This window comes from Dipodomys merriami, unplaced genomic scaffold (genome assembly GCF_024711535.1).
Source record: "Dipodomys merriami isolate MVZ:Mamm:240054 unplaced genomic scaffold, mDipMer1.0.p SCAF_30, whole genome shotgun sequence".
Classification (NCBI taxonomy): Eukaryota; Metazoa; Chordata; class Mammalia; order Rodentia; family Heteromyidae; genus Dipodomys; species Dipodomys merriami.
The window spans coordinates 5460415-5486720 of NW_027204493.1; the positions used below are offsets into that span (position 1 = coordinate 5460415).

At 41.6% G+C, this 26306-nt stretch overlaps 1 protein-coding gene across 2 annotated transcripts in view; it reads left to right on the forward strand.

Moving 5' to 3' along the window:
- Positions 1 to 26306, forward strand: part of Egflam (EGF like, fibronectin type III and laminin G domains) — a 526724-nt gene that overhangs the window by 430604 nt on the left and 69814 nt on the right. For both annotated transcript variants that reach the window (XM_070041065.1, XM_070041064.1), the window contains one exon: positions 15858 to 16024. In XM_070041065.1, the coding sequence (XP_069897166.1) occupies positions 15858 to 16024 (167 nt within the window). The remainder of the gene's footprint in view (positions 1 to 15857; positions 16025 to 26306) is intronic.

Genomic DNA, 26306 nt, shown 5'->3' on the forward strand with positions numbered 1-26306 from the left:
CCTGACTAATAGAAAACAAGCCTGAGAGATTATACTAGACAATGGTACAGGGTTTCTATCTGCTGACCAGTTACTATGATATTTCAGCCAGATGTTCTGATGATCGTATGAGTCATGGAGTTCATCCCATATCTGCTTCCTCAACGCAGAGGTACCCACTCAGACTTTGTGTCAGGGAATAGTCTAGTCTCTGGCTAAGAAGGATGAAAACTTAAATAGGAGCACTTTTTGTAGTCTCCCTTAACGTTGGCCTGGGGCAGATTCACTGGCTTCTTTACTTGTGCTAGATTTTTAATGTTTTTGAGCAGCAGAGAAAAGATTTGAAGAGGCAATCCTGAAGGCTGCAACATATTTTGCAGTGTTTTGAAAACTTTCTCTGGCATTTTTATTCGAGCAGAAAGGCCATGCATTTGAAGAAAAGAGTATTTCTTTTTTTTCCAGTGATACTGAAAATTCCTTACAGGCAGCAATAGCAATGCTTAAGTGTTTATTAAATAAAAACCAAGAATAAATATAGCCACCCATGTTTTGAAATACTTGTGCTATAAATGCCTGAGAAATCTTCCTTCTTCTGGCTAAAAATTTCCCCAGGGTAAGTGTCTTTCTCACAAACAAAAATACATGTACAATGGTGACAATGAAAACCAAAGGCCTGGGAAAATTCTCCTTATTGCAATGCTGCTATCAAGTGCCATATCTCACACACGTTTCTATCGCTTGTTTAGAGGTAAGAGCTGGTTTCCACTGAACTTTCCTATGGTAATTTTTTTCTATAGATGTCACATGACTGCTTAAAAGTCACTCTAGAGCTTTGCATTATCCACTGCTGGAATAAGTCAGATTAAAACCTTCAATGGATGTTTTTAGTCAAAAATTTATACTATCTCATTTTGGATATATATGAAGGTTTAAAATATTTCTATGTTTTAGGAACAAGATAGGTGTACAGAATACCTCTTCCAGTGGTTATGAAAGTGTCTGACATGTTCAACCTTCTAGCCATAAAAGAAATCCAAATCTAGACAATGCTGAGATTCTACCTTACCCCAACTAGAATGGCTATAATCAAGAAATCTAATAACAGATGCTGGAGGGGATGTGGCCAAAAGGGAACCCTACTGCATTGTTGGTGGGAGTTTAAACTTGTTCAACCACTCTGGAAAGCAGAATGGAGGTTCCTCCAAAGACTCCACATAGAGCTCCCCTATGACCCAGCAATCCCACTTTTGGGCATTTACCCAAAGGATCACAAACAAGACCATACTAAAGCTAGTAGCACAACTGTTTATTGCAGCATTATCTACTATAGCTAAGATATGGAACCAACCAAGATGCCCCTCAGTAGATGAGTGGATCAAGAAAATGTGTTTTATATATATATAGATACACACACACACATATATATGTATATATACATATATGTGTATATATATACATATATGTGTGTGTATCTCTCTCTATATATATTATATATATACACACACGATGGAATTCTATGCCTCTGTCAGAAAGAATGACATTGCCTCTTTCTTTAGGAAATGGGAAGACTTGGAAAAAATTATATTACATGAAGTAAGCAGGCCCAAAAAACATAGGTCCCATGTTTTCCCTTGTTTGCAGTGACTAGTACATGTCTAAGACAAGCAGAGCTCAAAGGCTATGTACATACAACCACATGAGAAATAATGTTAAGCAAAAAATGTATCCCAAGACAGGGACACAAGAGGTTTTTTTCCTTTTTTCTTTCTTGCTAGTCTTATAATATACTTACAATGCACTATGTGATTCTTTTGTTTCTATTGTATGTTCTCCCCCATGGTATAATCCCTGTTTTCACTGGATTTGATGCTGGTGTTCTGCACCTTGTATATACATTTTTGTAATTTGGGAGGGGAAGGGATATTGCAGAACGCTTAAATGGGGATGCAGGCTGACTCATTGTGATGATGAGATGTACAGGACACTACACTGAAAATGAACGTTTCAATGTTGGGGTCGGGGATGGGAGGAGTTGGGGAGGCAGGGAGGAAAGTGATGTTAGGGGGGAAATAAAGGAGGAGGTAACAACGCTCGCTACGAAATGTGCTCATTACCCTACTCAATCGCTACGAAATGTGCTCATTACCCTACTCATGTACTGTAACCCCTCTGTACAACATTTTTATAATAAAAAATTATTAGTCATGTGAAAAAATTATGTTAGAAATGGATAGGGTATAAAAAATCTGGGAATAAGATTGTCTACTTTACCTTTGCTCCTGGCATGCCGAATCCTTATTCTTTGTTTGAACACCTTAAGCATTCTGTTTAATTACTTAAACTTTTCTCTTGTAAAAAAGAAAAAGAAAAGAAAGTGTCTGACCTGTGAAAAGCTTTGAACATGAGTTTCTTAGTTATTCTAATAAATGAAAAGGAATAGTGCTTAGCATTGGCTCCCTTTCACAGTTTTCTGCCTAAACAATTCTCTGGATCCCTGCAAATGTCTTTCTAATAAGACTTACAGAGTTAATCTTTATATTATGCTACATCAAGCCCAGTTACAGTGCCTTCATATTGGTTTTACTTGAGAATGCCACAAGTCACAGCCATACCCTTAGGGTAGGTTTCAAAAATGATTGATCACCGGAAGTGGTGCTATAGCTCAAGTGGTAGAGCGCTCGCCTTGAGCTGAAGAGCTAAGGGACAACGCCCAGGCCCAGAGTTCAAGCCCCACGACCGACAAAAAAAAAAAAAAAAACAAGACAAAAATGATTGATCACCAATTGATATTTTTGTGAAGACCCTTCTATCTGTATATCCCATCATAAGTCTTCCTTAAACAAGTCCCGTTTGCATTCTATTAGTTACCTCACTGGAAATGAGCTTGAAAAAGACCATTACTGAAATGAAGATTGAGTCTGAGCTTCACAATGGAAGGTGTACAGATTTCTGGATTTTCATTGAGTAATTCTAGGGCTCATGGTGCAGGTCTAAAGCTCTGAGATTTGAAGGAGTTTTTTATTCAGAATTGATACAGCCTGGCTGATGTCATTTTCTCTTTTGTTTAAGTTTTTCAAATGTAGAATCAAGCGAGGTATCTCTAAAGTGAACATTAATCCTGGCAAAGTTGCTTGAATCCAATCATCATTTCCTTAAGTAAAAAAGAGGAGCTGGATGTGGTGGTACATACCTGTAACCCCAGTATTCAGGACAATTGAAAGTTCAAGGCCAAACTGGGTCATATAGTGATACCCTGACTCAAAAATAAGTAGAATGTAATCAGTTGGGTTAGGATGGGATATAAAGAATGTAAGAGAACAATAGAAAGAACAAAATGGAATGGAATAAACAGTATAAATGAATATGCTGAAGTACCTGGCATTAAAAAAAACCCTGTGATGCTATTATAGAGACTAGTGCTTTGACACATGGGTTCTGGAGTAGACTGTTGGCTTGAACTGAGGGCCTAGGTGCTGTCCCTGGGCTTTTTTGCTCAAGGCTAGTGCTCTACTGCTTGAGCCACAGCTCCACTTTTAGCAATTTTTGGGTAGTTATTTGGAGATAAGAGTTTCACGGACTTTTCTACCTAGACTGGCTTTGAGCCACAGATCCTCAGACCTCAGCCTCCTGTGTAGTTAGGATTACAGGTGTGAGCTACCAGTGCCCAGCTGGACTGGACTGCTTTTTGCAAACTTTGGTCCTACTACTTTTAGTCTGTACAGTTGAAGTTACTCATTTAACTTCTCTGTGCTTTGGAAGCAGAAGGGATAGGCATCTACTCATTTCCTTTAAAAGGCTTGTGAAAGTAAGTGATTGAAATGTGAACTGCTTTGAACAGCGCCCTTGACTGCACAGTAAGGCCCCATCTGTACACAGGCTTCTTTTGAGATGGGCCTTCTTTTCTGCTTGTATTCTAGGCATCTTTTTCCTGCCTGTGGGTCTTTATGCTTGCTATTTTCTGGCAGACATCTCTTCTGCCTCTTTCCTGAGCTAACTGTGGCTCATCCTGCAAGATTCCTTTCTTTCTTCCAGGAATCCCTACCTGTCTACCCTCCTGCACCCCAGCTTTAGCTTAGGTGTCCCTGTGATATTTACATGTGCCCTGGCGCTCATTCCTTATCCACTATCTATCTTCCTCCTGGAAGGTGAGGGAAACTTCTGACCTGCTCTCCTCTGGTGTATAACACCTCACATTGAACAAACACAGCGCATGTTAAATAGGTACTGGAGATCATTCGGACACCAGTCATGGGATTGAACCCCTAGCTTGAACCTTGAGTGAGCTGCTCAATCTTCTGAGCCTGGGTTTCCGTCACAGGAAAATGCAGATGCTCATAGCAGCATCAGAAAGGCAATAAAGACATGGTGATGTTTCTGCACAGCATGGTGGTTCATGGGGATTTTTTATGTTGATTCTTCTACCTTTAACCACAAGGAGACACACTGCCACACTATAGGTAGTTGTTTTGAAGTGGATCACTTAAAACGTATGAGCCACAAGCAGTTATATAAGGTTTGTGTTACTAATGTCAGAGACCACACAGGTAAATAGCATCTGTCCTCAGACCCAACATAGGCTTGTTCATGCACATGCTACCCAACCCCCTGGAAGTAACATGTTGTCATTATTTTCTTATTATAAAAGGGGTCATTGGTATGTGGTAAGCCTTCAAAGACCATATGTGTGTATATGTATGTATGTATGTATCTGTGTGTGTGTGTGTGTGTGTGTGTGTGTGTGTGTGTATGGCTACCTTGAAAATTCCCACTGTAACTTTATTTCTTATAGAAAACAAATGTGTTTTCAAGCTCTTCATAAGTGAGTTGCCAATTTTCTTCATAGCACCTTACTAGAATATATAATAGTAGACAAATGACCACAATATCTAGTAGTAATATAGTCCTATACTGGCTTTCTAGCTATCCAAAGGCAAGATTGAAAATATTTAAAGAAGTTTTTCTTTTTGCAATGCAGGGGTCTAATCCAGACCTTTGTGCGTGCTTGGCAAGTACTCTGACACTAAGCTACAGTCTCAGCCCTAAGGAATTCTTCTTGAGTAATTAGTTAATTTAGAGAGGATTGAGGAGGATGGGAAGTGAAGCAATTTCCCCCTTTCTTTCCAAGAAGGTATTAGGGAAACGTGCTGTTTTAGGTTTAAACCTTCCTTTCTGCCATAATGGACTAGAAATAAACAGCAGTGGGTATGCTTGGATGTCAGTAGAGATTCATGTTAACAAGTGGTACTTTGTGAAAACAAGAATTCCTTTGTCTTACCTTTAGTTTCCACGTTGAAACTCTCAGGAGCACCTTCCAGATGGGTGCCTGGTTGCAGAAATTCTGACAGCTGCCAATCCCTTCCACTCCAACTCAGATGGAAGGGCTGTTCTAAATGTTTATGTGGAGATCTGACCTACACTTCTGCAAATTGATTTCCTTGTAACTTCAGTCCCTCCAACTGGGAGCATTCCTCATATCCTTCCTTGCCAGATGAATGGAACTTGACATGAATTGAATTCTTATGTAGCAGTTTAGGGAGTCATTTGTAAAACTGTAAATGAAAAGTGTGCTCTACCATTGCCCTACCTGGGACAAATTGCCATCTGAGTTTATTATTGCCTGTTCCATCCATCTGTTTGTCATTTGGTTGGGTTCAACCAACACGTAAATAAAGAAAGAGGCTGAAGGCCAAATAAAAGATCTTTTTTTTTTCCCTAATGTGACTTCTTAGTGGTTTGGACTTCTCTCTTTCTATTCATTTTGGTATAGAGAAAATCCTGCCTTAACACCACTCGAAAATTTAAAGAGACACTTGGATGTGTCTCTGAATATAAGGCTTTGTTTCTCTTTACTGTCCTGCTCACTCTGGATAATCTAGGCAATGACTTTTTCACAGCCTGGCACTCAAGCTGAAGTCTGCAGCTCCCTGAGTCTGTTCTGAGGAGAAGTTAAGGGGTTCCTGCTCTTACTTAGAAAATAATTACATTCTTAGTTTCAGCAATTGCGACTTAGCATTTTCTTCATAAATCAATTCACACAACAGACCATGGTGGCGTTAGCAATACTGTGATTTTTGTCACTGTTAGAATGATGAGGCTTTTCTTATCTCATTGTAATTGTTGCCCATACTTCGAAAATAATTATGTTTATTAGTACTTTGAATTCATCATGGTAGGTTGAATTCATTGCTAGGTTTTCAAAAATAAAGAAGTACTGTGTGACTATATCATAATATTATTTTTATCATTGCTTGCAACATAGCTTCCTTTGTGATCTTATTTATTTTATGCAAATTCACAGTCTGAGAAAGAGACAGAAGCATCATCAGACTTCACAGTCTGATAAGAAGTCATAAGAAGGGTAAACATACCAGTTTATGCTAAAGGTTGACAAAGTTTTTTCAAAGGATCAGATAGTAAATATTTTGTGCTTTGTCTGTGTTGTGAGTTCTGTTTCAGCTACTCCACTCTGCCATTAGAATGAGCAAGGAGCAGTGGACAGAACCAGAGCTAGACTTGTGTCCCAATAAAATTCCATAAACACTGGCAGGCAGCTAACTGACATTTTCCGGTCCTTGGTTTGGGGCCATTATGTTATTTCTAATATAATTCATCTCAGTCACCCTTGATTGGGTGCCTACTATGAGCATATATTCACATAAACATGTTGTATTGAGTTTTTATATCATGTATCTTCTATTATTTTGCACATGCAAATTATGTGCAAAAGAATTAGGGGAACATAAACTATAGCCCCAACCCTTGAAGAGTTTTCTAGAGAATGAAGATAACCATAGTTCAGGGTGCCGAGTGTTGCAGGCAAGGGAGGGAACAGAGGCTAAAAGGACCACATGTTTGACATCTGAAATTGTTTTTTCCTTCCTTCCTTCCTTCCTTCCTTCCTTCCTTCCTTCCTTCCTTCCTTCCTTCCTTCCTTCCTTCCTTCCTTCCTTCCTTCTTTCCTTCCTTCCTTCCTTCCTCCCTTCTCCCTTCTCCCTCTCCCTCTCCCTCCCTCCCTCCCTCCCTCCCTCTCTCTCTCTCTCTCTCTCTCTCTCTCTCTCTCTCTCTCTCTCTCTCTTCTTTTCTTTCTTGTACTGGGTAATGAACTCAAATATGGTCTCATATTTCTGCCTGGGCCTGCCTGGACACTATGTTCCTATTTGCCCAAGCTGACTTTGAACCATGATCCTTCTAATATTTGCCTCACAATTAGCAAAAATTAAAAAATAATGTCACAAAAAAGGGGCATGTCCTTATGGGTAACCAAGTTTTGAAGATGTCTGGGAAGGCTTCTTATAATTTCTGAGAAAGGCATGTCAGAGATAACCAGGCAGAAAGGAGGGAGGAAGTAACATGAAAGGTTCTGACCATGGGAAGCACTTAAGTAATGGCTTGGAGGCATGAAGAAAATGTTCTTGAAATTGTTTGGAAAGCCTAGAGCTGTACATGGTGAGAGTTAGGTAAAGAAGAGTCAGACCAAGAAAGCCATTATGTTTTATGCTGCAGGGAATGAGGAGGTATAGAAAGTTTTAGGTAGAAAAGCAATAGAAGTATCTGAAGTTTTGGAAGATCGAGAGACATTTCAAGAAACACAGATGAATGAAACAAGGATGTAATGCTTCATGAGCTCACAGCCTAGCAGTGAAGACATAGGAAATGACACTGAAAAGGTGATAAACTTGGTGTATATAGTAGGACCAGGTTCAAGGAGTTCGGAGGAGTTTAATAAATTCTGTTTGTGAAATGATTCTTAACAGAGCTTATATAAGGGAAAATTCTTAGTAAAGAAGCCATCAAGTTAGCAAAGGTCTTTTGGAAAACATTACATTGTGGAATCATAGATTTGATATTGGGGGAACAAAAGAGACTGCACATGTCTGGCTGCACTATTGGTCCCCTCTACTGTCAAGGTCACAAATACATGATTTGCTATATCCCCAAGGGGCAGTGTCTGTTCCAACAAAGCCCACTCTCCAAATTATTTTCCTACCAGTGGAGTTTGGCCATGATGAGCTCATTTTCCTCATTAAAGTCAACATACTTGATCTTTATTTCCACCTCAAATTCCAGAACAGAGGTTCTTTATTTTTTTTGTGTTTTCAAAATGTTATTGTAAAGGTAGTGTACAGAGGGATTACAGTTACATAAGTCAAGTTATGAGTACCTTTCCTTTTGAACAATGTTACTCCTCCCTCATTCTTTCCCAGTATTTTTCCCTCCCAACTTCCTTCCTGCCACAAGTTGTATAGTTCATTTCCAACATAGTATCTAGTAGATTTCACTGCAGAATTGTCCCATGCTTTCTGTGCCTCCCTGTTCCCTCCCCAAATCAGATAAACTTATATATAAGACAAAAGGTACAGAAATAAAAAACAGTGACAAAAGGGAAAAAAGCAAAGGAAAAAAAACCCTCAAACAGTACAATAAAAAACCTCTTGCTTCCATTTCTTGGGGTTCATTTTAATAATCATCATTTTATATGATCATATGCTCATAGCTTGCGATCTTCTTCTAAGAATGAATATCAGGATAGAGGTTCTTAAACTGTGGGGTTACTGACCAGAAGGAAGCAAAATAGAAAAAGGAAGTAGAATATACCCCATAAAGAAAACAGCAGATGTTACAACATATGTTAAAAGTAAGAATTCTTGTGTGAAACTTGTGTTTAAGTTGTGTGTGTGTGTGTGTGTGTGTGTGTGTGTGTGTGTGTGTGTGTGTGTGTGTGTGTGTATGTGATCCAATGCATATCTTTCTGTGGATTATTTGAAAAACACTCTTCTGGGTCAATTCAGATTGAAGTCAGAGATGTTGAACAAGCCTAACCACAATCCCCTTTAGGAAATTGCTTATTACTTCCTCCTTACTGGTCCATAGCCACAAACTTCTGCTTTAATATGGCTAGGTGGTCCAGTACTTACCCTTTTAATTTTGATCATGCATTTCTAATTGTCACCAAAAGCATTCCTTAGTCTGTGGAACTATTGGGCCTGGAAACAAGTACTGGGCCTCCTCATCCAAAATGGAAAACTCAGAGGCATCTACACCATCCTTATATGACACAGGTGTCTTTTACCCAAAGAACTGCTCTATGCTCACTATCGTTTCTACCCAAACCAGCCAGTGCCCACCTTTTGAACTGAAGTGATAGAAAACCATTTCCCATCTATAGGCTCTGGACCACAAAATTCATACAGAGCTTACACTTTGAAAAATCCAGATTTATACCCTCCCCCACACTGTAGATTTAACCACACCAGGTCTTACTCATACAATCGTTGACTTATATCTGTGCAGTTGGCTTAAAAGATGCCATAACGTAGCTGGGCGCTAGGGGCTCACACTTGTAATCCTAACTACTCAGGAGGCTGAGATCTGAGGATCGTGGCTCAAAGCTATCCCTAGCAGGGAAAGACCTGAGACTCTTATTTCCAATAATCCACCAGAAAACCAGTGGTGCTGTGGTTCAAGTGGTTGAGCACTTGCCTTGAGCTGAAGAGCTGTGGGACAGCACCCAGGCCAGAGTTCAAGGCCCAGACTGACAAAATAATAATAATAATAATAATATAGCATTAAGACTTTCTAAAAATCTTGTTAAATTTCTTTTGTATTGGCATTTCTCTTGTGTTTCTATGTACTGAAATCATTTGGACTTTTTATGCTGTCACACATCTTATTTGAGGAGGCCAAATCTCACTGAACACTTTGAATTCCCTAAAATTCTATTGTTATTTTAAATAACTGTTTATGACTCTTGTTTTTTTTTGGGGGGGGGAGGTCCAGTCGTGGGGCCTGAACTCTGGGCCTGGGCGCTGTCCCTCAGCTCTTCAGCTCAAGGCTAGCACTCTACCACTTGAACCACAGTGCCACTTCCGGCTTTTTTCTTTTTGCTTATGTGGTGCTGAGGAATTGAACCCAGGGCCTTGAGCATGCAAGGCAAGCGCTCTACCACTGAGCCACCTTCCCAGCCCTGTTTATGACTCTTCTGAGTCAATACTACTGAGATTTTGGGGGTATGTGTGCCAGTTCTGGGACTTGAACTTAGGGCCCGGCATTGTTTCTGAGCTCTTTTGCTCAAGGTTACCATTCTACCACTTGAGCCACAGCTCTACTCTCAACATTTTTGGTGATTAATTGGAGATAAGAATTTCACTGACTTTCCTGCCTGGGCTGGCCATGAACCATGATCGTCAGATTTCAGCCTCCTGAATATCTAGGATTATAGGCATGAGCCACCAGCTCATTGTTTTTAATGTTTTTACCTAATATTCAAAAAAAAGGTACAGGAGCAGAGCTGAGCTTTTTTAACTACCTTGAGGATTTTTGTTGTTCTACCCAGTTTCTCTTCTTAAGTTCTTGTTCTTAAGGGAAATTCCACACTCTCGCCTGCCTATCTGAGCCTCGATGAGACCCAAGGCTGAGTTTCATTTAGAAACTCATTTAAACAATAGTCGCTCAATATTTTTCAGTATTTGTTTAGAGGCAGACCCTTAAGAAAGTATAATTAGCCTTTCTCTCTCATTTTCTCACAAGACCTTTCATAGGTCTTTGAAAGTGTTTGAGTCTAATTCTGTGGGCTTTTTTTTGAGGGGGGGAGCAGGGGGGCATATGCCCCATCCTGAAACAGAACTTGAAAAATAACAGGAGGGGATGGGTATGTGTGTTTGTAAAGTTTGGGCATGAATAAGCTTATATATTCTTATCCATTCACTAACTTTCAAAGTCCTTTTCAGCTACTGTTGGGACAGTTAGTGACAGTTAAATTTTAAAAAGTCAATAAAAATCAGAAATGAGACTTTCAAATGAAGCATTGTACTCATGTACTTCATCTTCCGATTACTTCTCTAAGTGTACATCAGTTCATCAGTCTATTAACGTAGGGTCCAGAATTTTTCTTTGAATTTGAGTCCATTGAGGGGATGACCCCTTCAAACCCCACCAAATACATCTAGTCTTTGCTTTGTGCTTACAGTTTTTTCAAGTGAACTGAAGCCATAAAGACAGTTGCAAATCTGAGTACAGTATTCTTCTAGAATTTTATGATCATTTCCCCAATCTTTTATAATTGTCTTTCTTTTTTACCTAGTTTAAGGATAATTATACTTTTAGTAATTTAGTTTTGTCATGTCTTCCAAAAATGTTTAATACTTATTGTTTTATAGAATATTCAAATAAATACAATTCCAGAAATAAATACAAAAGTCACAAATAGGTTCAGGAATAAGCATAGTTGATTCTTCATAATCCATTTGCTCAAGTAGTGTGGGAAAGATGTGGATCATTTGTTAGTTTAGTAGCCTAGTGAAGTAGAAGTTGGTACAGAAGGTCTTGAGTTTGTGCGGATGTAGAGGGGCATCACAGAGTTATTTATCTACTGATATGGTTAATGTTTGTATATTTTGTATCAAGTTGGTATAGGTTAAATGGTCATTCATATCAAGGACCCATATTTTTCTCTTTGGTGACCCCACTTGACAGATAGTTAGCACTTAATATATCCACATCACATAGAGCCACCAGCCCCTGGTCACTCAAGGCATCTTGCCAAGTTACCCAAATGCAAATACATTTAAAATCTAATTTAATTTTTTATGGTCCTCAGAGACTTGCCTCCAGAATTCAGTTCACATCAAGGCATTCAAACGTAGCTCTGGACATATGCTATTTTGAGTTTGGGGCTATAGCTCAGAGTAGAATACTTAGCTAACATATGCAAGGCCCTAGGTTCTATCCTCATCACCACAAAAACAAAGAAAAAAAAAGTAAAAGAAACATGCTAGTTTTCACTGGCTTCCTGATAGTTCTTAGAGGTACAATTCCTGCATGGATCCTTAGATATAATTATCCCCACTTAGACTGCTCATTCCTCAAGAAGAGACTATGTTTATATTCATTGGATTCTAACTTTTATGATGGATGCCTTGGTGATAATCATTAGTCATTTTTCGGTTGACTAGTCCAAGATAGTCACTTGATGGATTTGAAGGCACCAAATGATTAGTCACTAAGGTTGACAATGGACAAAATGCTCAAAATGCTGTAACAAGGGGAATAAACAGAAGATAATTTGCCATATGCCATATGCCACTCAGTGGTCCAGTAACTTTAAGTAAATGGGTTTCCTTCTATGGGTAGAATGGGAGAGTAAACTCCATCTGTGACTCTTAAAGCTTTGAGGACCATAATTATCTTTAACAATCTGGTTAAATCTAAGGAACCTCTATTTACAAAAATGAAATAAGTACTCATATTCAAAATCTTGCCTATCATTTCTAGAATTCCTCAGATAACTATACCAAATAACCTCTGATTCCACCAGGCCCCAGTAACCAGGCTAAATTCTAACATTGCCCGTGATCAGTACCTTTTTTCCACTAAAATGAACTGGTGAACATGCCTTGAGTACTTGATTTGACTATCTGGATTTTGAGGATTTATTGCTCACCATTTCATGCATGCCCTTCCTGAACTCCACCTAACAACCACTCCAAAGGCCAGCCACTGATCTGATCTGTGATGTCCATCCCTGTCCTGCTACTGGGAAAAGTGCTTGAAGGTCTAGTCCTGCTAGCAGCTGTCCATCTCTACTGAGGTGGTCTCAATCAAAGTCACTCCCTCTGTCCCTTTGCATTGTTAGGGACAGGATTAGGATACATTGCTATGGTGATTTGACGAGTCAGGATAACAAGGTTTTCTCCAGTCAAAAAAAGATAACGGCTATTGCTGAGAATGCTTAAAGACAATACTCTGGCCTGATTATCTCTCTCTGTCAGCCTCACCTTTGCACTTTTGTACGCACATTTGAACGCATTCAAATGGAAAACTTGAGACAATATTAGAAGCAAAATATTAAAGATTTGGAACTGGGATTCCATCTGTAGGAGCTCTGCTCTCTCTTTAATGAAGTAAAATGTTAATGATGTCAATCTCTTATTTGCTGGTAAGTTTTTTTTTTTCTTGTGTGAAATGAATAACAAATACAAAGTAATCTTTGTGTTTGCTCTAACTTTTGTGTGAGGATTGTTGCAGATACTTGCAGGGAGCCTTGGGTAAATGCCCACCCCACACATTCAGAGAATAGGTTATTTCCTCTACAGATCTCACAGGAAAGATTAGCAGGGGAGGACCAAAGAGTTTGATCTGAAGATGGCATCTTTCCTCACTCCTCCCACCCCCTATGGCTTTCTCTGCAAACTGATTTTGTTCTCCTTTGAGTTTGCAAATGTGTGTTATCTTCCACTTGCTGTAGGTTTTCTCTTTGATGATAAAATTAGTTTACAGAATTCCATCTTCAGGGAAAGACTAACAGGAAAGTGGTGTCAACCCTTCTTCCTCCAGTGAATCAGCCCTTCAAACTCTGGCTTTCCCAAGCCCCTGACTTCTTAGATACTATGTTTAGCTACTAACTACTGCTTAGCATGGTGAGCCTAAGGACACTTTATGTACTGGGCTTTCAATAGTAATTCCTGCTAATGAAAAACTAAATGAGCATGCATTAAAGACATTGGGTCCATCTAGCTTACCTCCTTTTATTTCCTTGTCAGATAATTTGTACATGAAGCACCAAACACATCAACATTCTTTGCTTGCTGTTTTCCTCTGAATATTTTTGAGCAGAGATGTTGTACAACAACTGAAAGCTTGTGAGAAAATCAGAGACAAAATTGTTAAGGATTTTGAACTAGAAATGAATTGACCTATGAGCTCTCCACGGGCTAGGGAGCGAGCGGAAGGAGAGAGAAAAAGCCCGCCTAGACCTTCTTCTGATATCAAGTATCTTCTTAATCTAACCCATCAGTCCAAATATGCCTGGCCCTTTCTTAGCTGTATGACCTTGGACAAGTTTCTTACCCACCCGGTGGCTTAGTTTCTTCTTTTGTGTTAAAACCACAACAAAAAATGGTGTTTAGTACTAGTGCCTACTGCTTTGGATAGCATGGAAAGAGTAAATGAGTATTAGGATAATGCTTAGTACTTTAGAAACTGCCAATACAGTCTTCCAGTTAGGCCATTCTCAATGTCTCCAGCTATGTGCTACATTCCCAATTTTCATATTGTAGGTCTTGTCACCCACAATGCTCTTCTTTCTGTCCTTCACCTAGGACATTCATACAGAGCAATTCTATCCAAGAGAGATGCGGCACAAGCCTACAGAAAAGTTCTTGCTTTGTATCTGTGGCATTAAGAAGGCAACAGGAGCTGGGCACCAGAGACTCACACCTGTAATCCTAGCGACTTGGGGGGTCTTAGACCTGAGGATCATGGTTTGAAGCCAGCCTGGGCAATAAAGTCTATGAGACTCTTATCTCCAGTTAACCAGCAAAAAGCCAGAAGTGGAGGTATGGCCCAAGTGGTAGAATACTATTCTTGAGGTAAAAAGCCAAGGGACAGCATCCAGGACCTGAGTTTAAGTCCCAGAACTGGTGTGCAAAAGAAAAGGAAGAAAAAAAAGAGAACAAGAAGGTAACAGGAAGTAAAAGGAATTTCAATACAGTATTTTACATCCAAAGTATTATCACTTCAATTTGTATCTAATATGAATGTAAACTCAATTTCCATGTTCAAATGAGATAGTTTACATTGATTTTTTTCTTTAAAATCCAGTATATATTTTATATATCTCAATTCAGACTACTCATATTTCAAGAAAGCATGGGTCCATGCAGGTATTGAGTAAGCAGGCAACTGGAGGTTTCAAGCTCCATAAATAAATCAGCTCCTTACATTAGGATAATACATTCTGAATGTTTACAGCGGGATGCCAATCCCTACATGAGAATGTGTATCTCATTACTTACCTTTATCCTTCCCCATGTACAAATGTACTAGTGGGAAAACTTAAGAGATTAAGTAGCAACTTGCAATTCACAGGGCTAGGGTTTGAACTTGGCTCTGTCCAACTCTGGAGCTTCTACTCGTGTGTGTGTGTGTGTGTGTGTGTGTGTGTGTGTGTGTGTGTGTTTGTGTGTGTGTGTGTGTGTGTGTGTATGTGTATGTGTGTATATTGTGCATGTGTGTGAGTACTGGGACTGGAACTGAGGGCCTTGTACTAGCTCTTGACTTTTTTGCTCAAGGCTGGTGCTCTACCCCTTGAACCACACATCCACTCCTACCATTTTACTTGTTAATTGGAGATTAGAAGCTTATGGATTTCCTGTCCCAGACAGGAAAAGCTATCCCAATAGCTTTGAACCATGATCCTCAGATCTCAGCCTCCTGAGATTTGCAGGTGTGAGCCATCAGTGCTTTGCTCTTGCTCCTGTGTCTTACTCCCAATGGAAGCTCTAAGTGAAGCTGCACCTTCCTCTGAAGGTGCCTGGGAATGGCAGGTGGCATTCCAGCAAGTTGGCATAGATGTACAAATTGTTAAGAGTAAGAACATTCGTGGACAGATTCTTCCTGGGTTTTCCCATGGTAATTCATGCTATCAGTCACCCTGTAAAACTTACATTTGTTTATTTGTGAACAGCTTGTGAATAGAGAGAATCTGTGCTCTCCTGACCTCTCGGGATGGGACTGCCAAGGGGAGGCTTGTTTACGAAACATCTGGAGGGCCTAGTCCTTGAACATGAACTTGCCTGTGGGGGGTCTTTTCATCATAGTTAAGGCTGTGCAAGCAAACTCAGATGTTTTCTAACCAATGCTTGCAAATGGCCCTAAAAATGATCTACTTGCTTTCATTGGCAGAGCTTACAGATGATGACCTGTGATTTAAAATCAGGACCACTTTCAGATAGGAAATGTTAACTCATTTTTATGAGTATTACTTGCAGAGTTCAAATGCTATTCATTCACACAGCAAGCTAGCTTTCCTTCCCTCTGGTATTTCTGAAATTTCTAAACTGCTTTTTTTTTCCTTTTTTTTTTTTTAAATCAATATAAAGACCAGATTTGGACAAGAGTTGGACCATAATCCAGGAGCAGATCCAAATGGACTCCATGGTTATCAAAGGCCTTGCTGCGGATACCAACTACCAGTTTGCTGTGAGGGCTGTGAACACTTACGGCTCCAGCCCTCGAAGCTGGCCCAGCAATACCGTCAGAACCCTTGGTGAGTGCTGTATCCCTGCCCAGGCTCATGCAGGGCTATGTCTGGTCTTGACTCTCGGCATTCCCTTGCCTGGAGTTTCCTAGTGGCCCACAGAGATACAGTCTGGAATTGGTCAATCTTTCTCTTCCCTGCCTGAAGTTCCCAGGCCTTGTGATAAGAACACATCTCATCAGGGACATAGGCTATTTCTGCATCCAGGAGGTCAGTGGAAGGTTATTTTTGCGTTATCCTTGGGGAGTTTGGAGTCAGCTTTGTTCACAATCACAGGGCAAACCACATAGCAACATGATCTGCGGCCTCTCCAGACTCAGTTTTTGAGAATATGAGTTCATGTTGAGTCATAGGAGGAAAAAATCTACCAGCACTCCTGAGTAAAGTGCTAAGAAAGTCTTTGGGGTGCTATCATGTAGGTCGGGGTTCCATCCAATGGGGTATTCCCATGGTGCCCTTCTAGGGACTTGGCTAAACTTGGGCCAGTGTTTATCAGACCACATGAGGATTTTCTTAGAAGTCAGATTATTGTCTCTAGTCTGGAGTTTACCAAGCTGTTATAACATCCAGAACCACACTTCCCTCTGAACACCTTGCCAAGCTCAACCCAGCTTAGAATCTTTACACCTTGGTAGTGAGGTGAAATTTATATAAACTAAAAACTTGTGTAGTGGGAAAATGTCAGAACTAAAATGCCTGACGCTTATTTGTCTGAAGATGCTACTGTTACATGGGAATTTGGTCGTGAAATGCAGAGAAGCCTCGTTTTGAGAGGTCGAATCAGAAGTCTTTATTAGAAAGCCAGTGATTGAGAGTGGGGCACATTGTTCACCCCAAAACTTGCAGGCTCGAACACATTTAATTCTGTTAGGAAACTGTCATGAGGGTACCAGAGTAAAGAAAGAGCAGAAAAAGCACAGCAACAAACCAGATCAACTCTAAGGGAGAGCTCAAGAGGGAGGCCATGGTGACCTGAGACATGGCACAAAATGGCACTGAGATGCAGGTGCCCAAACAGGATCATGGTCAGGGGCAGGGGCACAGGGTACTCCAGAGTTCAGAGAGTGCCCAGAGTTCCGGAGACAGGCCTGGCAGATCCAGTAACCTATTGTCTAAGACTCCGCCCTGCCTCTAGGAATTTAGGCATATCTATCACCTCAGGGTGGAATTTCACCTCTAAGAATTTTTGGAAAGTCTCTCATTCACCAAGATGCCAAGATGGTGCCAGTTAGACCCAGTATCCATATTTCACTACCTCTTTTCATTTTGACTCATGAATACCTCCAAAGAGCCCTGTTGCTGCACTGTATTCTCTCATGTACCTAACAAAGGAATTCCCATACAGAAGCCTGGTCCCAATAGTTGACTTCACCTTGGTCTAACACAAAGCCCTATTTTTATTGGTTAGTGGACATGACGAAGCTCCTCCCCTTCCTTCACAGAAATGTTTTATCTGGGTAGAGATTCACAAGTCCTAGAAATTTTGGCCCTTTTGAGAAAGATCCTCATAACATTGAATGAGGTTTCCTTTCTTCGAATTGAATTGTCAAAGTGTGTATTCTCTGTCTTTGTCTCTTGTGTCTGTCTCTACGTCTCTGACTCTGTCTCTTTCTCTGCCAGTCTGCCATTTCCCTCTTATGCAGACTTTAGAAACTAAAACTCCCTAAGCATACCAAGGAATGGAAGTGCTTTCTAGAACAAGTGTTAGCAATTATACTTCAAAGGAAGGCCTCCTTCAATTCTTGCTAAATGAGATCTGTTCTATCAAGTTGAATTTTTGTGATGTAGGCCCCAAATGGGGTAATAACAGCCTTGAATTTGCTGTACTTTGAAAGACTTAGTCTCTCTGTATTGTAAACGGAGAGCTCTGTGTTTTATGCCCATCCCTTCCTCCTCATCCCACTGCATTGAGTACCTCTACTCTGCAATCACCTCCATTTATCCTCTCAGTATCCCCTCATTCATGGAGTCAAAAAGGGGGGGAAAAGACAAGCTATAACAACCAATGCTTGCTCTCTCTGACCTTGACCTTGGCTGAGGGAGGGGACACTGGAAATAGGAAGGGTGGACATTTTTTTCTTTTTTTACCTGAAACACTGGTCTGATCTGGGAGTTTTTGATCATTATTTCCCCATTGCTGGATCCTAGTATTGTGGAGTAAGAGTAATAATCTATGCAAAAGTGCTTCACTTTTGCAACGTTTTATTATAATTGGTCTCTTCTGTGAAGTAGAGTTTCGTCATTTCAAGGTCACTGTGTATAGAGGAGGTAGATGAAGCCAAGCTAATTCTGAGAAAACTCTTCCTGAAGAGAAATCCTTAAATACATATGATTTTGCTGCTTTCAGGCATATACAGTTACTCAAAGTAGAATGGTAAGAGTAGAATTTATTAGGCAATCTATTTTATGCTTATGTAAGAATGTGTTGCAATTGATATTTCAAATACAGTTTTTCTCCTGATCACTCTACTGTCAAGGAAGCCCTTTATTCTATTACACATTTGTATTTCTTACTCTGGTATTGGTTTTAGACTGTTATTTTGCTTCCAAAATACATTTTTTTCCCATGTAGGTAAAATTGCCCAATTACAATGGCATTATTTGAACTATAAGGGATTTGAAATATCAGAGTTGACATTGGGAAAGCTTATGAGGCAGGCCTGTACTAAGTGCTTTTCCTATGAAATCTATTTAATGCTCAGAGAAACCTTGTGATAGAGAAATGCTACCCTCCTTTTTCACAGCTGAAAACAATGAGTTTTTGAATGGTTATTATTTATTTTGCCAAGACTGATAATTATAAAGATGAGATTAGAAGCTGGGTTTGGCTGACTGCACAGCTACTTTCTGAGTGAGAATTGGACTAAAGTTTTTATTCTTCTAATGCAATATAGCCTGAACTGGTTAAGGGCAACAGTTAAAAGAAGGATAGGGAACAATCCTAGTAGGCCTGGAGAAGTTGTGGCAGCACTGAAGAAGGTCTCCAAGAATTAGTTTCTTTTCTTGATTCTTTCTTTCCTTTTCATCTTCCTCCTCCTTTTCCTCCTTCTTCATGCTCCATTTCTGGATTTTTAGTGGTTGGTCAGAGATAAGAGTTTCATGGACTTTCCTTCATGGGCTGGCTTTGAACCATGATCCTCAGATTTCAGCCTCCTGAGTAGCTAGAATTACAGATATGAACCACTGGTGCCAGGCCTTTTCTTTTGCTTTTAAAGCTTATGGAATATAGACATATATACCTACGTATATACCATAATATGAGTACATATAAGATGAATACATACTATACATATACTATGAGTAAAATAGATATGGGCATGGAAAGTCAAGACCTATCTATGCAGAAGAGTAGCCCTGGTAGTGTATAGTGTTTTGCAGAAGTAGACTTTATAGGGCCTTTACTCACTTCATCTGGTTTTCTTTTAGCCATTGAGCACCAAGCTTAGCTCAGTCAGGAAGCCTAGAGGCTAACAATAAAGAATAAGACCAGCAAATAGGAGAAAGGTCACTAACAATAATAGAATAGAAATATTAGAAAAATAGAACAAAATATCAAAAATAGGGATGTTACTGTTTTTTTCTTTTTACCAGAGACAAAGGAAAAATTTTAAATGTACATGTGTGATCAGCTCTAGGATTATATTAACTTCTCTGGAAATGGAATGCGGACCTACCACCTCAAACCATTTAATTTCTGGTGTTCTATCCTCATCATACAGGCAGAGAAAGAATCCATAAATTCTTTATTACAGCAGATCTACTCTCCTCAGAGCTGTTACCCACAGAAGGTATTCTTTTGGTTCCTAGCAAATATCATTCTGTTTCCCTGCTTCAGGGCATTGGCACATGCTGTTTTCGCCACTTGAAACTTCCTGCTGGCACATCTGTCTGTGGCCTGACCTGTCCCTCCCTTTCACCTTTCAGGCCACAGCTTACCCCAGCATATCTATTTTTCAACCCTGTTACACCTTGCTTTGTTTTCTCCCAGGCATTTTCACTGCCTACAACTATTTTATTGTGTCTGTCTCTTCTCAAGAAGCAGCTTTCTGTGGGAGCAGGGATGGCTCAATTCTCAACACCCTAGACAATGTCAGCTCTCAGTAACTAGTTATTAAAGACAGGGTGAGCAAATGTGACTTAATCAGCCAAGAACCTTAACCAGCCAAGAATCTTTTATTACTGTGGAGGCTGAGTAACTCTCCACTGATGCTATCTGGGAAATCCAGAGAAGAAAGCAGGAGAAGGGGATCCTACAAACTCCCCCAAGCTCAAAGTGGGCAAAAAAGAACCCCCAGAACTGCAATGGGACAAAATAAGGAACAAGTAAACAGACTGAAACAGGGAGAGAAGAAGCAAAAAAGAAAGGAAGGAATGGAAAAAGGAGGCCCAGTGAATTACAATTCAAGACAGTAAGGATGAGAGAAGTTTTTGAGAGCAACTCTGATGTAAAGATTTGCTGATAAGGAAGATAAGGGGGAAAGGGAGGGAGAGGGGGAAGGAGGAAAGGAGAGAGAGATTTTAACCTATTTTCAAACTAAACCTTCATTTTTCTCCTGTGTTCCTTTTTGATGGTTGAATGAGCTTTAACATTTCTCTTTCTTTTCTTTTCCTTCTTTCCTTCCTTCCTTCCTTCCTTCCTTTCCTTTCCTTCCCTTTCCTTCCTTCCTTCTTCCTTCCCTTCCTTCCTCCCTTCCTTCCCTTCCTTCCTTCTTTGTTCCTTCCTCCCTTCTTTCCTTTCCCTCCCTCCCTTTTCCTTCCTTCCTTCCTTCCTTCCTTCCTTCCTTCCTTCCTTCCTTCCTTCTTTCCTTCCTTCCTTCCTTCCTTCCTTCCTTCCTTCCTTCTAAATTCTGGTATTCTAATCCTCAAGAGCCAAGAACAAAGCTCAGGGTATAGAGAAAAAGCCAAAGACCTGTTGATGGTAGCAGAGTCAGCCAAGCATCCTCCATTCCTGGGGCACAGAAGGCATGCCCATCAACTTCCTCTCCAACTTGAAGAGCAGTGATGTCCTCCCCTGTGTTCCCCATAGGTTTCCTCAAAACAGATCTGAAAAGTTGCAAATGTTTCCTACCAGACATTACTACATCCATATTAGCAATGAGGAAACTGCTAAGTGACTTTCCTGAGGAGGTCCAAAACAAAGTCCCCATGGCCCAAACTTGCCTGCCAGATTCTGTTCTACCTAAAGGGATGGGGAAAGAACTATAGATGGGATCACAGGTACTGACAGAAAGAGGCAGCAGGCTTTGTGGAAGGTGCTAAGTCATGGGTTTTGGGGTGCTTCTGGGTTGATTCCTCTGATGCTATGTGGCTTAGAATGTGCTGTGACCTTCTGTCTTTACGTGTTTCCCCTTTGCTCTCTAAGCAATTCAGAGGCACCATTCCCACCTGAAAACCTTCCTTGTGACTAGTGAGTGGTAAGTAGTGCTGCTGTGGCTATCATCATGACCGTGCGCATCTGCCACCCTCACGTGCTGAAGAGAATATGCAAAAGGACAGGACATTGAAGCCAGGGCCCAAATCTCACAGCAAAACCGTGCAAAAGCCAGATTCACAACATTATTTGCATGACAGGAGACACAACCATTCGAAGCTGCGGTAGGCTGGTGCGGGAGGTGAAGGGGGTCAGATTCAAGGTAGACATTTGACTGATTTGAGCCAAGTGAGTCTCTCTCAAATCAGTGGAAAAGGAAGTTTCTGAGACTATTGAAGAACTCAGATTTTGAGTTCTCCAACTATCTCTCACAGTTCCCCCATACAACCCCCAAAGATCTGACATCATAATGAGAGCCAGTAGGACAAGAGGAAAAAAAATGATATCGAAATAAATGTTAAAGGGCTAGGAATGTGGCACTCTATTGAGTGCTTGCCTAGCATGCATGAAGCCCTGGGTTCAATTCCTCAGGACCACATAAACAGAAAAGGCCAGAAGTGGCACCATGGCTCAAGTGGTAGAATGCTATCCTTGAGCACCAAGAGACTTAGGGACAGTGCTCAGGCCCTGAGCTCAAGCCCTAGGACAAAAAGACAGAGAGAGAGAGAGAGAGAGAGAGAGAGAGAGAGAGAGAGAGAGAGAGAGAGAGAGAGAGAGAGAGAGAGAGAGAGAGAGAGAAGGAAGGAAGGAAGGAAGGAAGGAAGGAAGGAAGGAAGGAAGGAAGGAAGGAAGGAGGGACTCATGGCCTAGGGACAATCTGATAACCATTAAGCATTCCCTTTTCAGGTAAGCATCTTTCTGATTGTGACTAGATCCCCCTGTAGGTCTCCTGCAAGTGGCGAACTTACTGCTCTGATGAACAGGTCTGATTCTCCAGGTGTTTGAACTGGCATCTCTGGCTTCTACATCAGGCTCCTGAACTGGGGCAATGGGCATCTGCCTCGGTGAGAGGAAGCCCCTGCCATTCTTGGCACAGTCTGGTAGAGTGGTACCTGAGTCCTTGACCTCTCTTCCTGAGCAGCAACTGTCTCTACCTTCAAATGGAAGCTCCCTTATCTTGTCTGTCTTCTCCCTGAAGTTGCACCTGCTGACTCCATTTTTCCTTCTTATCACCTCCTGTGTATGGAAAAGAAGCCTGCCTACCTCAGGCACAGCTCTTCTTACCTCCACTCCCCAGAGACTCTCAGCATGTTCCCTATTGTCCTCCCTCGGTTTCTAGTCTCCTTTCTCCCTTTCTTCAGTCTTTTGTTTTGTTTTTGTTTGTTTGTGTAAGCAGTATGCCCACCTTTGGTCCTCAGCTCCTCCCAGACCTAAGCTCCTCTCAGCCCTGGAATTCCCACCATACAGCTGGTCCCTCCTTCTCTTGGCCCAGACCCACCTGAACTCCGATCTGCCTCACTTCTACCCCTGACCCTGCTGCTACCTGGATAGTGGAGGCTGCCATGTGCTCCCGCTCTGTGGGAAATAGGTCTCCTCTTCTAAACTTTGTAATAATCTTTCTCCTGTGCCTACCTGCCCCTGCGTGGTCCCCTGGGATGGATGTGATGGATCATTTGTTTTTGCCAGTCATAGGGCTTGAACTCAGTGCCTAGGCACTGTCCCTGAGCTTCTTTTGCTCAAGGCTAGCACCCTACCACTTGAGCCACAGAGCCACTTTCAGCTTTTCTGTTTATGTGGTACTGAGAAACCCAACCCAAGACTTTATGCAGGCTAGGCAAGCACTCTCCCACTAAGCCACATTCCCATCCCTGTTCAGTTTTGGGTTTGGATAGTTAATTAGAGATAAGAGTCTGACAGACTTTCATGCCCCACCTGGCTGTGAACTGTGATCCTCAGGTCTCAGCCTCCTGAGTAGCTAGGATTACAGGCAGGAGCCACTGGTGCCTGGCCTGTGAGACCTTGTTTAAGAGTGCAGGGGATATGGCTCAGTGATAGAGCACATGCTTAGGATGAGTCTTGGATTCAATCTTTAACACCACACAGTAAATGCTGGACTGTGAGGAGGGTGAAGTGGGATTCTACCCCTCCCTGACTCAGGAGAGAGGGCCAGCTTTCCTGGCTGTGTCTAGGAAAGAGACCCTTCAAGCACCTCCTGGATGTGTGACTTAAGACAAGAGGAGCAAGTGAGGCAGAGTCCTGGCGCAGGGCTTTCTCTACTACCTGGGGCCTGCATGTGGGCCTGTAAGGAAAGTCCCCCAGGAGCCTGGCCTGGGCACGAGTGATGGGTTATTCTGCCTTGGACCATCTTCAGGCCTTTTGTCCTGGTGAACTAGGCTGGCTGGCGGACCCTGGGGGACCCAAGTCAGTGTTCCGGAGACAAAGCCCAGGAGTGGAGTGGGAGTGAGATCTGGTTCTGATCCCAGACAAGCGACTCACCGCTGCTGACCTTGGCCAGGAATTGAGGTCCTCTAGCCTCACTTTCCTCATCTGTGCAGAGGCCATCAACCCACAAGGCTTTAGCCATCTGAAGGGCACCGAGGGGCCTGGAGAGTGGCTCACCCTCCCTCTTTGGAGATGCAGGCAGGGCACTAGTCAGCACGGGGTTGCTGTGTGAGCCAGGTGACACCCAGAGCTTGTCTGTTTAGCCTGAGCAACAATCCCACCTTTTGCTTTTGCTTTTGCTTTTTTATGCCTTTTGGGCTGGTGCTGGGGCTTGAACTCAGGGCCGAGACACCGCCCCTTAGCTTTTTTACTAAGGTGTATGCACTGCACTTGAGCCACAGTTTCACTTCCGGATTTCTCTGCTGGCTACTTAGGAATAAGCTTCTGATGGACTTTCCCTGTCAGGCTGGCTTCTAAGCAATCCTCAAATCTCAGCCTCCTAAGTATCTAGGATTGAAAGGCAGGACTGGACTGAGTTTTTAAAGTACAATGACTGTACAATGGAGACTGAGGGGGGTCCTGAATTTCTAACTGAGGCGGCTACAGAGATGACCAAGTGACAGGCCCATCATGGGAAAAGGAACCTTAAAGGAAGAAGTGTTCAAGGTGGAGGAGGGGCAGACAGATGGTAGATGGTGAAATTTTGGACTTATTCAGTTCCCAGAGACCACAGAGAGTTGGGAATTAGAGCCTAAAGCTCAAGACTGGGATCCAAATGGGCTTTAAGGTCTAATGAGATCTTCTAGGGCTGTGGTTTTTGAAGTCTGCCCTCCTTCCCCAACCCCCCTTCCCCCCTCCCCCAGCTAAGGGTTTCCTTTGGAAGTTCCTTAGAAATGTAAATTGTCAGCCTCCCCACTCCTGGCTGGCTGCAAAGCCTTTAGGTTGGTCTCAGCAATCTGATTAAAATGTCCAGCCCTTTCCCCACTGAGATTGGTGCATTCTCTACTTTGACAACAGCTGTACTGGGGAAAGCTTTTGAAGTTGGGGGTTGGGGGAAGTAGGGACTGGTAGAGCGGAGCCTGGCAGGAGTTGTGAAATGCCTCATCTGTCCCAGAGTCACATTTTTCTGTGAAAAATCTCTCAATGGAGGCACCAGGCTTTGCCTTGTTTATTTGTTTTTACTATTATTGGAAGCTTTTCAAATCTTTGTTCTGTTACAGAAACTTTTTTTAACTTTTTAAATTTTTTGGTGCCAGTACTGGAGCTTGAATTCATGGCCTGGACGTTGTCCCTTAGCCTTTTCATTCAAGGTTTGAGCCCTACCACTTGAGCTTGTGCTACAGCTCTACTTTTGGTGGTTACTTGGAGATAAGAGTCTCACAGACTCAGACTTTCCTGCCCTCAGATCTCAGCCTCCTGAGTAGCTAGGATTAAGGTGTGAGTCACAGGCACCTGGCTTCATTACTGAATTTTTTTTTTTTTGCCAGTCTTGGGGCTTGAACTCAGGGCCTAGGTTCTATCCCTGAGCCTCTCTGTGCTTGAGTCTAGCGCTCTACCACTTGAGCCACAGCGCCACTTCCAGATATTTCTGAGTAGTTTATTGTAGATAGAGAGTCTCACAGATTTTCCTGCCCAGGCTGGCTTTGAACCATGATCCTCAGGTCTCAGCCCCTGAGTAGCTAGGATTACAGGCATGAGCCACCAGTGCCTGGCTCATTTCTGAAACTGTATAATTAAAATAACTCATGTTTTAATTGAAAAAAAAAAAGAATACTAGAATTTAGAAACCTAAGTCTGGGGCTGGGAAGGTGGCTTGGTGGTAGAGTGCTTGCCTTGCATGCATGAGGCCCTGGGTTCGAGTCCTCAGTACCATATAAGCAGAAAATGCCAGAAGTGGCTCTGTAGCTCACATGGTAGAGTGCTAGCCTTGAGTTGAAGAGCTGAGGGACAGCGCCTAGGCCCAGAGTACAGGCCTCATGACCGACAAAAAAAAAAGAAAAAAAAAAGAAAAAAGAAAAAGAAACACAAATCCAAGAAAACACAAGAAGTTGAGGAATGGAAGAAGCTGTACTTACTAGGTCAAATAAAAGCATTAATTTGGCACTGGTGGCTCAGTGCTGAGACTTGCGGAGGGTGGTTTGAAACCAGCCCAGGCAGGAAAGTCTGTGAGACTCTTTCTACCTTCTTGAAAGGTAACTGTCTATTTAGAGAGAGGTCAGTAAATTTTTCTGTAAAGGACAAGATAGTAAATATTTTAGAGTTTTTCAGGCCAGCTCTGCTCTAGTCTAAAAATAGCCATAGAGAATACATAAAATGATATGCCTGTGTTCCAAGAAAAGTTAATTTATGGACACTGAAATCTGAATTTCTGATCATGTTCACATGTCACCAAAACCAGAAAATTCACTTTAAGCCTTTTCTCCTGCCATCTAGAAATGTGAACATTGTTGTCATCCTCTGTATAGAAACAAGCAGGCTATGGCTTGCTGACTTCTTACCATCCTGCTGGGATAAGTACCCCCTTTTCCCAATGTTTAA